Below are 16,575 nucleotides of genomic sequence, written 5' to 3' on the forward strand. Positions count from 1 at the left end.
TAATATTATTATCTTCATTCTTTTTTTTTTTTTTTTTTGAGCGCAGTCTGGCTCTTTCGCCCAGCCTGGAGTGCAGTGATGCGATCTCGGCTCACTGCAAGCTTTGCCTCCCGGGTTCACACCATTCTCCTGCCTCAGCCTCCCGAGTAGCTGGGACTACAGACGCCTACCACCATGCCCAGCTAATTTTTTTTGTATTTTTAGTAGAGACGGGGTTTCACCATGTTAGCCAAGATGGTCTTGATCTCCTGACCTCGTGATCCACCCGCCTCAGCCTCCCAAAGTGCTGGGATTACAGGCGTGAGCCACCGTGCCCGGCTTCTTCATTCTATTTTTGAGAAAATTGAGACTCATATAGCTCAAAATGCATTGCCAAAGATCACTCAGCCAGTAAGTAGAATGGGACTAAAATCCAAATGTTTTGGTTTGAAACTTCATGTTCTTTGTAGTGCACAATACAGTTATGCCTTATCTGTTCCTCTTTTTTAAAAAAGTATTTGTTATAGTTGACACATGATATCGTACACATTTATTGGGTACATAGTGCTATTTCAATACACACAATGTACAGTGATCAAATCAGAGTAATTCATATATTCCTCACCTTAAATATTTATCCTTTCTTTGTGTTGGGAACATTCAAACGCCCCTCTTCTAGCTATTTTAAAATATATAGTAAATTATTATTGACTACAGTCACCCTACAGTGCTATGGAACACTAGGACTTATTCCTCCTATCTAGCTGTAATTTGTGTCCTTTAACCACCCCCTACCCTTCCCAGCCTCTAGTAATTACTATTTTATTCTCTAGCTCCATGAGATCAACTTTTTTAGCTTCTGCATATGAGTGAGAACATTTGGTATTTATCTTCCTGTTCCTGGCTTGTTTCACTAACATCATGTCCTTCAGGTTCATCCACCTTGCTGCAAATGACAAGGTTTCATTCTTTATGTGAATTTAAGGGTTATTTTCCTTAAGCTAGAATAAAGTATTGCTTTATATACACAATGGAGAAGGGATTTATTTGTACAGATTATTTATTGATTATTTCTTTAAGGGATTTATTTGTAAAGACCAAATATGTTTGGATTTTCAGATTGTCTAGCAATATTATCCTCCTGGATAACCCTGATACCAATCAATTAACCGTCTTCTAACTCTCCTCCTTCCCTCCCTTACCTTTTCTACACCTATTACCTGAGCATTTGAGGTACGCCAAAGGAAATAAAAAAGTACTCCTCCAGGAAGCAGAGTACAGACAAAAGAGGTAATGAATACTGTAATGATCTAAGTGCTATATATTCCTATGTGCAAACTGCTATGAAACTGTCACGTACTAGATGCTATGAAGTTAATAAAAGAATTGAGTAAAGGTCCCTGTCTTTGATAACTTATATTCTATTTGGAGAAACATGGGGGGTAAATCGTGGCTAATAACTAGCAAATATAACATGTTAGGCCAAGGAGTAGAGATAATTAAGAGAACTAGTCGAGAAGGCATTGGCTATTAAAAAATGGACAGGATTTATGCAAACTCTCATGAAAGGTGGGACTTCATGATCCTACAGTCAATCTAGCTGTTCTGGGCTTTGAACCCCAGCGACCCCATCCAGAAGAAACCAGGAGAAGCACAAACTGGCGCTAGGTTCGCTACCATCCACCTGACCCTTGGGCCCGGGGAAACCCACGGGTGCAGCAAGCCCGGGAAGCTGCAGACGAGGCAGGCGGAAGAGGCGGGACTTCGCGGGCGACGTCATCGGGGCGCCGGAGGCCCGGGGCGCCTGGGAGTTTGAAGCAAACAGGCAGCGCGCGACAATGGCGGCCGCTCGTGTAGCTTTGGGGCCATTGGTGACGGGTCTGTACGACGTGCAGGCTTTCAAGTTTGGGGACTTCGTGCTGAAGAGCGGGCTCTCCTCCCCCATCTACATCGATCTGCGGGGCATCGTGTCTCGACCGCGTCTTCTGAGTCAGGTGCTGGCCTAGGAAGGGAAAGGACAGGGCTTGGTGGCGGGAAAGAGGACAAGGAAATGGAAGAGGGTGACAGGAGTTGGGCCGTGAGTGAGAGCAAAAGAGCCAAGCAGGCAGACCGACCCTACTCTTGGTTTGGGGAGTAAGCATGAGAAGCACAGAGGCCAGGGGTTGGGCTCCTCGAGAGTCGTCTGTTCTTTGACCCACACGCTTAGACACGTGTTTTGCAAAAGTCGGGAAACCCAGTTTGGAACCCTTTCTGGCACTGAAGCACACTTGAATGAATTCTGTATATTTAACTCTAAGAAAATTAGACTTGCGGCCGGGCGTGGTGCCTCATGAGTGTAATACCAGCACTTTGGGATGCCTAAGTGGGCAGATCACCTGAGCCCCAGGAGTTCGAGACCAGCCTGGGCAACATGACGAGACCCCGTCTCTACAAAAAATTAGCTGGGTGTGGTGGCGCACGCCTGGGACGCTGAGGTGGGAGGATCACCTGAGCCTGGGAGGTCAAGGCTGCAATGAGCTGTCATTGCGCCACTGCACTCCAGCCTGGGCAACGAGTGAGACCCTGCCCTCAAAAAACAAACAAATAGACCGGGAAAACGTGGGTAGGCAGAGAATTCAGTAGCTGGGAAATTACTGGTGAGAAAAGGAAAATAGAACAACCAGAACTCTGTGATGTATACAAAATTTATCAGAGCCCAGAGAGACTTCAACCATACTCCCCTATGCAGCCCCAGGACAATTATTTAAAGGAATTTTGTCCCTGACTAGCTGCCTCCCCCATTATCTTAATGTACCTGGAATTTGTGATACAAAGAACAATGTATAGCTAATCAATCGCTTGTGTTATTATTTTATTTATTTATTTTTTAGATGGGATCTCTCTTACGTCACCCAGGCTGGAGTGCAGCTCTATGATCATAGTTCACTGCAGCCTGGAACTCCTGGGCTTAAGAGATCTTCCTGCCTCGGGTGAGCACAGGGGCTCATGCCTGTAGTCCCAACTTTGGGAGGCTTTCTTTGGGAGGCTGAGGCGGGTGGATCACTTAAGGTCTGGAGTTCGAGACCAGCCTGGCCAACATGGTGAAACCCTGTCTCTACTGAAAATGCAAAAATTAGCTGGGCATGGTGGTGCACACCTGTAATCCCAGCTACTCAGGAGGCTGAGGCAGAAGAATCAGGAGGTTGCAGTTAGCCGAGATTGAGCCACTGCACTCCAGCCAGGGCAACAGAGGGAGACTGTCTCAGAAAAAAAAAAAAAGAGAGAGATCCTCTTACCTCAACCTCTGAGTAGCTGGAACTACAGGCATGTGCCATCATGCCCACCAAATTAAAAATTTTTTTTTTTTGTAGAGAGGAGGTCTCACCATACTGCCCAGGCTCGTCTCAAACTCCTGGCCTCAAAAGATCCTCTTGCCTTGGCGGCCTCCCAAGTAGCTGGGACTACAAATGCCTGGTGCCACCCCCGGGCTACCTCCTGTTATTTCAATGCAAATTCTTGGTGAATATAGGAACTGCCCCTTCTTTTGCTTTAAAAATCCACTTGTAACTACTGTAATCGAAGCCTATAGTCAGGGCAACTACTCATATTAATTTTGCCTCAGCCTCTTCCTTTAAGGTCCACACTTGGAAGGGCTGTTTGGAAAGGGGAGTTGAATTTTGCACTGTGCGGCCAGAAGCAATAATTAAGACTAGAAGGTGGACATATTGGGAAAGCAGGTTTTTAGTCAATATAAGGAAAATTTTTGTACAAATTAGAGGTTTCTAATACAGTGCTTCTCAACTTTGAGTATATATGAATTACCTGGGAATTTTGTTAAAATGCAGAATCCAGTTCTGTAGCTCTGAGACTGGACCTGAGGTTGTGCATTTCTAACAAAGTGCCAGCTGAAACTGCAGACCACACTGAGTAGAGGGCCGTAAATATGCTTTCCAATACAGTTTGCTACTAGCCACGTGTTACTATTGAGCATTATGAATTTTTAAGTTTAAATAGTCATATATGGCCAGTGGCTATCATATTGGACTGCAAAGATAGAGAACATTTCCATCATTGCAGAAAGTTCTGTCAAGAAGACATATAAGTTTCCTCAGCCCACTTAAGGGTTTATGTTCACTAGGGACCACTTTGTGTGGTTATTGTAAAAAGTATTGAAGATAGGTTGGACTATTAAGGTTGCGGTACTTTGGACTATTAACTTCTCACCATCCAGAATCTTGCTATGGTGTATCTTAGCAATGTGGAGAATTACTAAGGATTTTCTAGGGAAAAATTGATTTATTTTAATAAGCCAGCTGATAAATGACAGAAAAAGTTTTTTGATAACTAGATCATGGTGTGTGTGTGTGTGTGTGTGTGTGTGTGTGTGTGTGTGTGTATTTTGGTGATTAACTGGGGAGGAGTTCAAAACATGGAGAGACTTGGGTATAACAAAACTTCTTTTCACATCTTATGCGAATAGAATTTCTCGGTATTTACACCCCAAAAAGCAATATAATTTATGCTAAACTCTAACTTCCCTTAATAAGTGATAATAAGTGATATTTGACTATAGTACTATATACACATTAGTGTACATAAAGTAATTGGAGAGGAAAGGTAGCATTAACTCACTAAAAATGCATTTTCCAAATCTGTTTTTATCTGTCAAAATTTGCAAATCATGTTTTAATTAATCATATGCTTGTAATAATTTAATGATATACAGAAGAATTCTCTTCTTTAAAAAGTACAATTTCCATTTTCTTTTCCTCAAGAAAATAGTTTCTCTTCAGTCCTTAAGGATTCAGCTCCTTACATGGGCTTTGGTGAGGGTCATGAGGCAGCACCCACAGGTTTAAATCAGATTGGGGTATTTGGTCCTTGTGGGATTCACAAGATGGATTACTGACTGCCTTGCTGTGAATGGCACAACTCACACCTTAATGTAGCTTCGCATACAGCTTGGGAAGAACATAGGAGGCAAAGTTGCTCACTGCAGTAATGTCCCTGACTGCTGCGGCCTCTACTATGTTTTGCACGACGAGCTTCTTAATGGTCTTTTCCTTGGGCATGCATCGGACATAGTATGTGCCACTACTGGCCACAGCCCTTTTTGGCACGATCATTGTTCCTTTCTTTTCTTTGTCGTCTTGGAAGTAAGGACCTGAGAGAGCTACAGAAGAATTCTTGACATCTAGAGACTTATGGTCATGGGAAATTTTTTTTTAATTACCATTTTAAATTTCAGTTTACATACATATAGACAAGTATGACAGAGGGATCAGTAAAAGCTTTTCAAGTATAATCATATATTACTTTAGAATAAAATTCTGTGGACACAGTGGAGTGAAAATATGAGTTGGAAAAAGATGTAAAAAATTTTAAACTTTTCATAGTCCAGCAATTTCATGTTTTGTTTTTTTAAATGGAGATGGTGGATATCCAGTCACTAGCATTTGTATTCCAAGTTTATTCCTTAAAAAGAGTGATAAAACAGTTCTAAGATAATATGTTAATATTTTTAGTACTAGAAATTACATTCTCTGCAACTTAAAATAGTCATAGTTTTTTTTTGTTTGTTTGTTTGTTTACTCTTTAGAAGTACTGGTGTAAACCTATGATCTAGTTCACAAAGCAACTCAGTGACTGTTTGCTTTTTTAAAAAAAAAATGAGGTGGTCTTGGGTGGGAATATGTATCCTAACATTAAAATATGATGATTTATGTGGAAAAGGAGATTATAAAATAGCAATTCACACAATAGTCTGTATTTATGAAACTTCCTAATTGAAGGCTTCTTTCAGGATATATAACTAAAAGATGATAGGTTTAGATACTCAGCCTAATGGGTTACTGAGGAAACCAGGAAGTCGGGATCGTCCTTAGTCTTTGGGGTCAACATCATGAGCTTCCCCAGCACATCTCAGGTTGCCTTCAGAACAGATTCTGAGTCTGGTTGAATAGATTCATTCTCGTGTTTTTAGATTTATATTTGTGTACTGGGTTTATGGAGAGGGTAATAAAAAGGCTTTTGTTTTTTTTCTCCAATCAAGTTTGAGACTTACCCCCACTAGTTTATTACTGTCTCTTCTGTTACGTTGTTACATGTTTATACACTATTTAAAATAGTTACAATAGGCTGGGCGCAGTGGCTCACGCCTGTAATCCCAGCACTTTGGGAGGCCGAGGCAGGTGGATCACAAGGCCAAGAGTTCGAGGCCAGCCTGACCAACATAGTGAAACCCCATCTCTACTAAAAATACAAAAAAATTAGCTGGGTGTAGTGGCGCGCGCCTGTAATTTCAGCTCCTTGGGAGGCTGGGGCAGGAGAATCACTTGAACCTGGGAGGCAGAGGTTGCAGTGAGCCGAGATCGCACCACTGCATTCCAGCCTGGGCAACAGGGTGAGACTCCATCTCAAAAAATAAAAAAAAATAAAATAAAATAAAATAGTTACAATAAAACATTGTTTATGTGTTCATTTTCTTACAGGTTGCAGATATTTTATTCCAAACTGCCCAAAATGCAGGGATCAGTTTTGACACCGTGTGTGGAGTGCCTTATACAGCTTTGCCATTGGCTACAGTTATCTGTTCAACCAATCAAATTCCAATGCTTATTAGAAGGAAAGAAACAAAGGATTATGGTAAAATAAAAGTAACATAAAGCATGAAGTTAATTAATCTGTAACATCATACTCTTAGAATTTTTCCGCTTCTGTGCACTAATGTTTTACCAGAGTCATCTTGAGTTCTTTAAATTGTTACTGCTTGTAGAATTTATAATTGTTACTATAAGTCACCTTCCTTTTTTTAGACTTGGGGTGAAATGCTTTGTATTGATTAGGAAATGAAAAGTGCTTTTTTTGGTACTGTATCTATGAAACTGCAACATTTTTTTTTTTACCAGCCCTTCCCTCATCAGCAAAATGTTGTAACAGCACATACTTTCCCAGTATGTTTGTATTTAAACTTCATGAAAAGTAATCCATGGATAAAATTACTCTCATAAAGCAGTGTAAACACCTCAGAGAGATATTTTTGTGGGTTCATGGCAATAGATTATCAGGTGACTTGCTTTAAAACCCGAAAATTTGTCCAGGCACCATGGCTCACGCCTGTAATCCCAGCACTTTTGGAGGCTGAGGTAGGCGGATCACTTGAGGTCAGGAGTTCAAGACCAGCCTGACCAACATGGTAAAACTCCGTCTCTACTAAAAATACAAAAATTAGCTGGGCGTGCTGGTATGCACCTGTAGTCCCAGCTACTGGAGAGGCTGAGGCAGGAGATGCGCTTGAACCCAGGAGGTGGAGGTTGCAATGAGCTGAGATTGCGCCACTGCACTCCAGCCTGGAAGACAAAGTGAGACCCTATTTCAAACAAAAAAAACCCTGAAAATTGGCCAGACACAGTGGCTCACACTTGTAATCCCAGCACTTTGGGAGGGCAAGGTGGGAGGATAGCTTGAGCCCGGGAGTTTGAGACCAGCTTTGGCAACATTTGTCTCTACAAAAATAAAAAAAGAATACAAAATTAGCTGAGTGTCACAGTTACATGGGAGGCTGAGGCAGGAGGATGCCTTGAGCCCAGGAGCTGAAGATTGCAGTGAGCTATGATTATGCCACTGCACTGCACCCTGGGTGACAGAGCAAGACTGTCAAAAAATAAATAAATAAAACCTGAAAAGCAGTCTTAATGATAGTAAGGAATTAATGGGCTTTTTTGGTTATGTTGGTTTATTAGTGTTTTGTTACTTTTTTAAAAACAAATCCTTCTTCTACGGATGCATTCTAAAAATTTTTATGATTAAAAAAAAGAAACATATTAGTTGAGTTTTTGTGGCGTAAGGGCAGTGTTAGTTTTTCTGTTTTTGTTTTTTGTTTTTTTGAGACAAGGTCTCACTCTGTTGCCCAGGCTGGTCTTGAACTCCTGGTCTCAAGCCATCCTCCTGCCTCATCCTCCCAAAGTGCTGGGATTACAGGTGTGAGCCACTGCACCCAGCTGAGACTTTCTGAGCTAAAAAAAAACTGTATGAATCCCTACCCATAAGAAAACTCTTATTTCTATTTTCTTATTTTATGTTTTAAAAAATGTTTCTATGAAATTATGCATTTTTAAATATACTATAAATACTTGCAGTCTTGTGTTCTAGCTTAAGCTGATTCAGTTAAACTTACCAGTTGTTCAAGAAGCGGAAAGGATTTGATGAGTCTAAAGTCTACAGCCCAAGTTATTTACATTTTGTAGATTATCTGAAAATAGTCTAGTGGGATTTGGGTAGAGAAGTAATATATTTAATCACATTGCATTATATAATTCTTTAGATTGTAGTAATGGGTCTAAATGATTGCTGAATATTTTTCCTTCTGAATTTGTATCTTCAAAAAGTCAATTATTTGGCTGATCTTGAATAGTGAACTTAAAATACTTTGATGGAAAAAGGAATTATTTCATTCATGATACTGGATTATTCTGTTTCATAACTTTCCTTGATCTAGGTGATCTTGCTGTAAGAAACTCTGTATTTAGGCTGGACGTGGTGGCTCACACCTATAATCCTAGCATTTTGGGAGGCTGAGGCGGGAGGATCACTTGAGCTCAGGAGTTCAAGACCAGCCTAGACAACATAGTGAGACCTCATCTCTGTGATAAAACAGATTTTTTTAAAGTAAAAAAAAAAACCTCTCTATTTGAAAATTTGATCATAAAACACATTAAGCAGTGTTTATAATGTGAAATAATTTACTTGATTTACTATAAATATACTGTATGTGTAACTGGCAAGTTTGGTATACAGAGTTGGCTTTATACATAAATATACTGTATGTGCAACTAGCAAGTTTGGTATACAGAATTGGTATACACATATACTGTATGTGTAACTGGCAAGTTTTGTATACAGAGTGTGTGTACGTATATACACACATATACATACATATTTAAATTTGGGATCAGCAAAATTTTTTCTTTTCTAGGAACTAAGCGTCTTGTAGAAGGAACTATTAATCCAGGAGAAACCTGTTTAATCATTGAAGATGTTGTCACCAGTGGATCTAGTGTTTTGGAAACTGTTGAGGTTCTTCAGAAGGAGGGCTTGAAGGTCACTGATGCCATAGTGCTGTTGGACAGAGAGCAGGGAGGCAAGGACAAGTTGCAGACGCACGGGATCCGCCTCCACTCAGTGTGTACATTGTCCAAAATGCTGGAGATTCTCGAGCAGCAGAAAAAAATTGATGCTGAGACAGTTGGGAGAGTGAAGAGGTTTATTCAGGAGAATGTCTTTGTGGCAGCGAATCATAATGGTTCTCCCCTTTCTATAAAGGAAGCACCCAAAGAACTCAGCTTTGGTGCACGTGCAGAGCTGCCCAGGATCCACCCAGTTGCATCGAAGCTTCTCAGGCTTATGCAAAAGAAGGAGACCAATCTGTGTCTATCTGCTGATGTTTCAGAGGCCAGAGAGCTGTTGCAGCTAGCAGATGCTTTAGGACCTAGTATCTGCATGCTGAAGACTCATGTAGATATTTTGAATGATTTTACTCTGGATGTGATGAAGGAGTTGATAACTCTGGCAAAACACCATGAGTTCTTGATATTTGAAGACCGGAAGTTTGCAGATATAGGAAACACAGTGAAAAAGCAGTATGAAGGTAAGTGTATTATTCAGGAATCTGCAAGAATCAGAAATCCAGCTTAAACTGAAGAAGAAAAAGGAAATGCTCATGTCATTGAAAGTCCATTCATAGAGCAGGCTGTCAAGCGTGGTTGGATCCAGGAGCTCAAGTGATATCTTCATGACTTGCTTTCTCTCCATCTCTCAGCTCTGCTTTCTTCTCTGTTGACTTCTTTCTCAGGTAGGCATACTCTGCATGCTCACCCCAAACCAATCACTCTAGCTTGGGATGTAGAATACCTTCATTAACTAGCCTGGGCAATTTGCTCTGCAACTGTGAGGTTGTTAACTCTGTATGACCTTCTTGAAATAAGAACCAGGCAGGGATAATTTCCTTAAAGAAAATGGATGTGCTAGTACCAGAAGAAGGGTATGTGTCTGGGCAAGCAAATTTGACAGATGTCCTTGGCAGAATATGATGTTTTGAATGAAAATTCCACATAAAGGAAACAATGAAAAAGAAATATAAAATGGTAAGATTTATTTGTAGCAGAAAAAGTTCTATTGATAAACATTATTTAAAGATTTTTCTTATATCAAATAGGGACTCAAAGTAGTGCATGTGTTGGTTGAGAAAAATGCTTAGTTCTACTGCCTATTCTATGCAAATTTCTGTCTATGTTTTTACAACTGTGTGATCAGACTATATTTAATGCATTTTTCACTTAACCTGGTAACAGATATTTGGTTGTGTCATATAACATTTTTTGTAGGCATCTTTGAGGTAACTTTTCTTTAATGTATGCATGTTCATAAGCTATTTCTTTAAAATAGATTTGTCTTTAAGTGACTTCTTCATGTGCTTAAGATGTCCTGCCCTCATCACATTGCCTAGCTTACTTTAGCTGATTGACTAACATAAGAGTTTTATACAAACTTTCTTCAGCTCTGCATAGAGTTTTTTCGAAAATCAGGCTTGTTACTGTCCGCTTTTAAAAGGAATATAGTTGCCTATTGAAATTAGATAGCTAAGGAGATCTAAGGAACACATAGAAATATTGAGCGATAGTAAAGCTGCTGAGAGACCCCTGCAGAGTGAAAACTTGTCATCTTCAAGAAGAATTTTATTTTTATTATTATTATTTTTGAGATGGGGTCTTGCTCTGTCGCCCAGGCTGGAGTGCAGTGGTGCAATCTTGACTCACTGCAACCTCCACCTCCTGGGCTCAAGTGATCCTCCCACCTCAGCCTCCCAAGTAGCTGGGACCACAGGCATGCGCCTCCACACCTAGCTAATTTTTTTGTATTTTTGGTAGAGATGGAGTTTTGCCATGTTGCCCAGGCTGGTCTCGAACTCCTAAACTCAAGCAATCTGCCCACCTCAGCCTCCCAAAGTACTGGGATTACAAGCATGAGCCACCATGCCCAGCTTCAAGAGGAATTTTTAAATGTTATCCTTGACATCAATAAATGTTTGTCTTCACTGGAGTCCCTAACAGCATGAGCTTTATTTGTGGTCATGAGCTTCAGCCTTCAAGGAAAAACAGTCCTGTTAGTGTTCCAGATAAGCCAAGTGCAGACCTTGAAAGTTTTTTCTCATTGTGATCTCTCACCCAGCTACTTACCTGAATAACAGATACAGTTTTCACAGATGGAACCATGGGTCTGCTGATAATCACTAAAGTTCCTGAAGAGTTTGATTCTCTCATTAACATGTTACTGGGAGATTATTTCATATTGTAGTTGGTTGGTTGGACAAGAGGTTAGAGGTTTTGTTTGAAAATCAGCAAATATCTTTTTTCCCCCTTCTTCTTAGGAGGTATCTTTAAAATAGCTTCCTGGGCAGATCTAGTAAATGCTCACGTGGTGCCAGGCTCAGGAGTTGTGAAAGGCCTGCAAGAAGTGGGCCTGCCTTTGCATCGGGGGTGCCTCCTTATTGCGGAAATGAGCTCCACCGGCTCCCTGGCCACTGGGGACTACACTAGAGCAGCGGTAAGTGGTGGGGGGACTGGGTGAGTGGGGGCAGGGGCTGCTATGCTGCATGCTATAGGGCAAGAAGATATCTCCTAATCTGGCGTCTCTGGAACCTCTGCCAAAAAATAATCCAGCTCTTGTTAGTGTGACAGTATATTAATACTAGTTGGATAGAATTCCTTGATAGTTAATAGCATTTTATATCATGTAGTGGACACTTCAGGAATTTGAATTATACTCCAAGAGAAACTTTGAGACCCAGATAGTTAGTCAAACAAACACTTACTAAATCTACCAGGACTTTAAGATAATGTCTTTTTCATCTTACCATGAATTGAGAGAAGATGAGAAGAGCTTCCCAGACATGCAGTTTCTCAGAATCTCCCAAGTCCTACAGAGATGCACATTCCCATGACAGCAGCCCACGTGCAGTGGCTTTCTCTTATTCTTGTCAGATATTTTAGAATATAATATTACTTTAAAAAAATTGCCATGGGGGGCTGGGCGCAGTTGCTCACACCTGTAATCCTAGCACTTTGGGAGGCCAAGGCGGGAGGATTGCTTGAGGCCAGGAGTTGGACGTTATAGTGAGATCTTATCTCTACAAAAAAATGAAAAAGAAAATAACCAGGCATGGTGGTACGTGCCTATAGTCCCAGCTGCTTGGGAGGCTGAGGTGGGAGGATCGCTTGAGCTTGAAGTTCAAGGCTGCAGGGAGCCATGATCATGCCACTTTACCTCAGCCTGGGCAAGAGTAAGAGCCTGTCAAAAAAAATTAAAAATAAAAAGCCCCAAGAAAATCCCCATGATTTTTTAAAAAATGAAATCCCCAAGAGAATCCCCATGTGAAGATTCTAGAAGTAAAGGATTTCCATTTTTTCATATTATTTCAGACTATCTGGAGACTTAACTCATATGGCCCTACAGTCAGGTTTTAACCCTATCCCTGAATTGACTATAAATGTCTGATTTCCCAAGTCTCAAAATCACAGGGGCCATGAGTCAGTTTTAATATTTGGCATTCTGGGAGTCTGGGTCTGGCTCAAGGACAAGACATGACTTGTTTCTTGGCAGTAGTACTTGGTGGCAAGAATGAATGTATCAATGTGTGTCTCAGGTCTCAAAGTACCGAGGCTGGAGTGCAGTGGTGGTACTGAGTCTGGTCTCCGGGAAGTATCAAATAAGAAGGGAAGTATGGGAGTCACGTCTCGGGGAAAGTACCTACCGAATCAGAAAGCCAGGCAGACCTTCTAAAGAGACTTTTATGAATGTGAGATAATAGTATAGAAATTGGGGAGACCAGTTGATGTTACAGAAGAGGGAAAGTGGTAGAGGTGAGATTTCTTTAGCTCTTGAAAGCGTAGCTGTTCTTTACATGACAGCTGCCTTTGGATATGGAGTACCCCGTCTGTAGATAGTCAGTAAGCCTTGAATGTGGTTTCATACCATTATAATATGTTCTAGAGTACTCGCCTCAAATCCTTTTTGGAAGTAGGTGGGTCACCAAGCATTATTAGAAATAAGAAATTATGCAGCATCTTGATTTTAGATGCATATAGTATAAGATTTCTGCTTTACGTATGGTTTATTGCGGGAAGGGAAGGGAAAGGGTCATGTCAGAGTCTTAATGAAGCAGATGTGTTTTATTATGGTTTCTATCTAAGATGACCTGTTTCAGATATAGTAACTTTATATATATGGAATGAGAAAAGGCACCTATAATACAGCAAAGTTTCTAACTAGATAATAGAGCATAAGCCAGGCATGGTGACTTACACCTGTAACCCCAGCACTTTGGGAGGCCAAGGTAGGAGGATCCCTTGAGCCCAGGGGTTCAAGACCAGCCAGGGCAATATAGGGAGACCTCATGTCTTTTTTTTTTTTTTTAAGTTTTGAAAAAATAGAGCATATTTTTACTTTTATTCTGTGTGATTAACTGTTTTCTTATAATATGTCCTATTACATTCCATTTAGGTTAGAATGGCTGAGGAGCACTCTGAATTTGTTGTTGGTTTTATTTCTGGCTCCCGAGTAAGCATGAAACCAGAATTTCTTCACTTGACTCCAGGAGTTCAGTTGGAAGCAGGAGGTAAATCTGGTCACTGGTCGTGGCTCTTCCAAAAATGCTTCTTTACCCACGGCAGGCAAAATAAAACTTTGCATGTTATTATACACTTGCTTAAGAAAAGCCTTCTTAGTCTAGAACAATAATGAATGAGCCCTTTGGTAACTATGTATCTTTGGACAAGTCAGTTTGCTTCTTTTAGTCTAATTGTCTGTAAAATGGGGATGATAACAGTATTGACCTCATAAGGTAATCAAGATGCTTTAATGAGATAACATGTAGAATATTTAACACAATGTCTTGGCACAGAGTAAACACTCTGTACTTATAAGCCCTTATTCGTAAGCCCTAATAATTGTTTGACTAGATATTATAGTTAGGGTCTAGGCTTTTAAGAATACTTAAAGTATCTTGGATTTGGAAGATAATAAGCCATTTAACAGAATGCTTCTGGAACAGCGGAATTTAATAAAAAAGCAAAATTTAAGGATTCGGGTTTATGGATAGTCTGTGTGACCACTTGATGGGGTTCTTGTATATGGTAGTGGTCAGGTTAGACTTCCTCAACAGTGCCTTGTGGTGATTCTAAGATGTGTGCTAAAATTTTCTTCAATTGTGAGGCCAATCTTTATTGTAATTTTTGATATTGAACCTTTCTTGGCAATATATGAGTTTTACTTCTTTTTTTAATATATTGTTAAGCTACAGATGATCTAAAATTTGACATTGAGGGGGTGAATATTTAGGGCAACTTGAATTTATGCTTCTGGAAAAAAATTACATGAAAAAATAATGATAAAATAAATAAGGCTGGGTGCGGGGGCTCACGCTCGTAATCCCAGCACTTTGTGAGGCCGAGGTGGGCAGATCACCTGAGGTCAGGAGTTCAAGACCAGCTTGGCCGACATGGTGAAACCCTGTCTCTACTCAAAATACAAAAATTAGCCAGGCGTGGTGGTGCACGCTTGTAATCCCAGCTACTCGGGAGGCTGAGGCAGGAGAATCGCTTGAATCCGGGAGGTGGGGGTTGCAGCGAGCTGAGATTGTGCCATTGCACTCCAGCCTGGGTGACAGAGCAAGACTCTGTCTCAAAAAAATAAATAAAATAAATAAATAGGGCCGAGCGCAGTAGCTCATGCCTGTAATCCCAGCACTTTGGGAGGCTGAGGCGGGCGGATCATGAGGTCAGGAGATCGAGACCATCCTGGCTAACACGGTGAAACTCCATCTCTACTAAAAAATACAAAAAATTAGCCAGGCGTGGTGGCAGGCGCCTGTAGTCCCAGCTACTCGGGAGGCTGAGGCAGGAGAATGGCGTGAACCTGGGAGGCAGAGCTTGCAGTGAGCCGAGATAGCGCCACTGCACTCCAGCCTGGGTGACAGAGCGAGACTCCGTCTCAAAAAAATAAATAAAAATAAATAAATAAATAAATAAATAAACTTTACCATTGAAAAGGAGTTGGTGATCATCTTTCTCCATTTGACGTCTCTGGCCTACCCAGTGAGTCTCTTCAGCTCCTGTTTTTACCCAGTTGCTATACAAAAGGGGAACGAAAGTAGGGACATGTTTTTATTTAAAGCTGGTTAGATACTTTTTCAGAGAAGTCATGTGACAGGTTTTCTGATTTTTGTATTATGTGAAACAACAATTTTTGTGTTTCTTGCAGGAGATAATCTTGGCCAACAGTACAATAGCCCACAAGAAGTTATTGGCAAACGAGGTTCCGATATCATCATTGTAGGTCGTGGCATAATCTCAGCAGCTGATCATCTGGAAGCAGCAGAGATGTACAGAAAAGCTGCTTGGGAAGCGTATTTGAGTAGACTTGGTGTTTGAGTGCTTCAGATACATTTTTCAGATACAATGTGAAGACATTGAAGATACGTGGTCCTCCTGAAAGTCACTGGCTGGAAATAATCCAGTTATTCCTGCTTGGATTCTTCCACAGGGCCTGTGTAAGAATGGGTTCTGGAGTTCTCATGGTCTTTAGGAAATATTGAGTAATTTGTAATCACTGCATTGATACTATAATAAGTTCATTCTTAAGCTTGCTTTTTTTGAGACTGGTGTTTGTTAGACAGCCACAGTCCTGTCTGGGTTAGGGTCTTCCACATTTGAGGATCCTTCCTATCTCTCCATGGGACTAGACTGCTTTGTTATTCTTTTATTTATTTTTTAATTTTTTTCGAGACAGGATCTCACTCTGTTGCCCAGGATGGAGTGCAGTGGTGAGATCACGGCTCATTGCAGCCTCGACCTCCCAGGTGATCCTCCCACCTCAGCTTCCAGATTAGCTGGTGCTATAGGCATGCACCACCACATCCAGCTAAATTTCTTTATTATTTGTAGAGATGAGGTCTTGCCGTGTTACCCAGGCTGGTCTCAACTCCTGGGCTCAAGCGATCCTCCTGCCTCAGTCTCTCAAAGTGCTGGGATTATAGGTGTGAGCCACTGTGCCCAGCCTAATTGCAGTAAGACAAAAATTCTAGGGCACCAAGAGGCTAAAGTCAGCACAGCTTTTCTTGTGTCCTGTATTCTCTGTCTAATGTGTTGCCCAAATAATATCTAATTGTTAGCCATTCTCCTCCATCTCCAGCCTAAAAGTGATAGTCCAGGTATCCACATGGGCTGGTTCCCAGAACTGCCATTGCTCACTCTCCAAAGAGGGGAAGGTGGGGAAGGGGAAGGTGACTATAGCTCAGCTCCTGAGCTAGTATCTGGCTGTTATTTCAACAACCGGAGTTGGGGTTTGGGCTCATTTTTTCCCCTAGCCAGCAATTATGGACCAGTGGTAACACAAGTGACAGCTTCCTGTGACTGACTTCACAATTAGGAGGTCTAAGATTCCATTTGGGTATTTGCTTAAGGATCCCACATAATTGTCCCAACTGTCATTAGTAGAGGGGAGGTAAGCCTTCATTAATAATAAAGAGAAAGCCCACATTCAAGGTGGTGTTTGAGCAGGGGC

General features: G+C 41.1%; 1 protein-coding gene across 2 annotated transcripts; it reads left to right on the forward strand.

The window, feature by feature from the left end:
• The first annotated feature begins 1,736 nt into the window (after positions 1–1,736).
• UMPS (uridine monophosphate synthetase) lies at positions 1,737–15,653 on the forward strand. 2 transcript variants are annotated; one of them, XM_063806201.1, is made up of 7 exons: positions 1,738–1,973; positions 2,850–2,948; positions 6,450–6,603; positions 8,933–9,604; positions 11,384–11,559; positions 13,516–13,630; positions 15,274–15,653. In XM_063806201.1, the coding sequence occupies exons 3-7, from the start codon at positions 6,570–6,572 to the stop codon at positions 15,441–15,443; spliced, it is 1,167 nt and encodes a 388-aa protein (XP_063662271.1). In that variant the 5' UTR covers positions 1,738–1,973; positions 2,850–2,948; positions 6,450–6,569; the 3' UTR covers positions 15,444–15,653. The 2 variants fall into 2 exon arrangements, with proteins under 2 accessions (XP_001169083.1, XP_063662271.1); XM_001169083.6 differs by lacking the exon at positions 2,850–2,948 and having other exon boundaries at positions 1,737–1,973.
• The last annotated feature ends 922 nt before the right edge of the window (positions 15,654–16,575 follow it).

This window comes from Pan troglodytes, chromosome 2, assembly GCF_028858775.2.
Source record: "Pan troglodytes isolate AG18354 chromosome 2, NHGRI_mPanTro3-v2.0_pri, whole genome shotgun sequence".
In the NCBI taxonomy this organism is placed as follows: Eukaryota; Metazoa; Chordata; class Mammalia; order Primates; family Hominidae; genus Pan; species Pan troglodytes.

Coding starts and splice junctions, on each gene's coding strand:
- UMPS (XM_001169083.6), top strand. CDS start 1,818: ATGGCGGCCGCTCGTGTAGCTTTGGGGCCATTGGTGACGGGTCTGTAC. Junction 6,604..8,932: donor GAAAGAAACAAAGGATTATG/GTAAAATAAAAG, acceptor TTTCTTTTCTAG/GAACTAAGCGTCTTGTAGAA. Junction 13,631..15,273: donor AGTTCAGTTGGAAGCAGGAG/GTAAATCTGGTC, acceptor TGTTTCTTGCAG/GAGATAATCTTGGCCAACAG.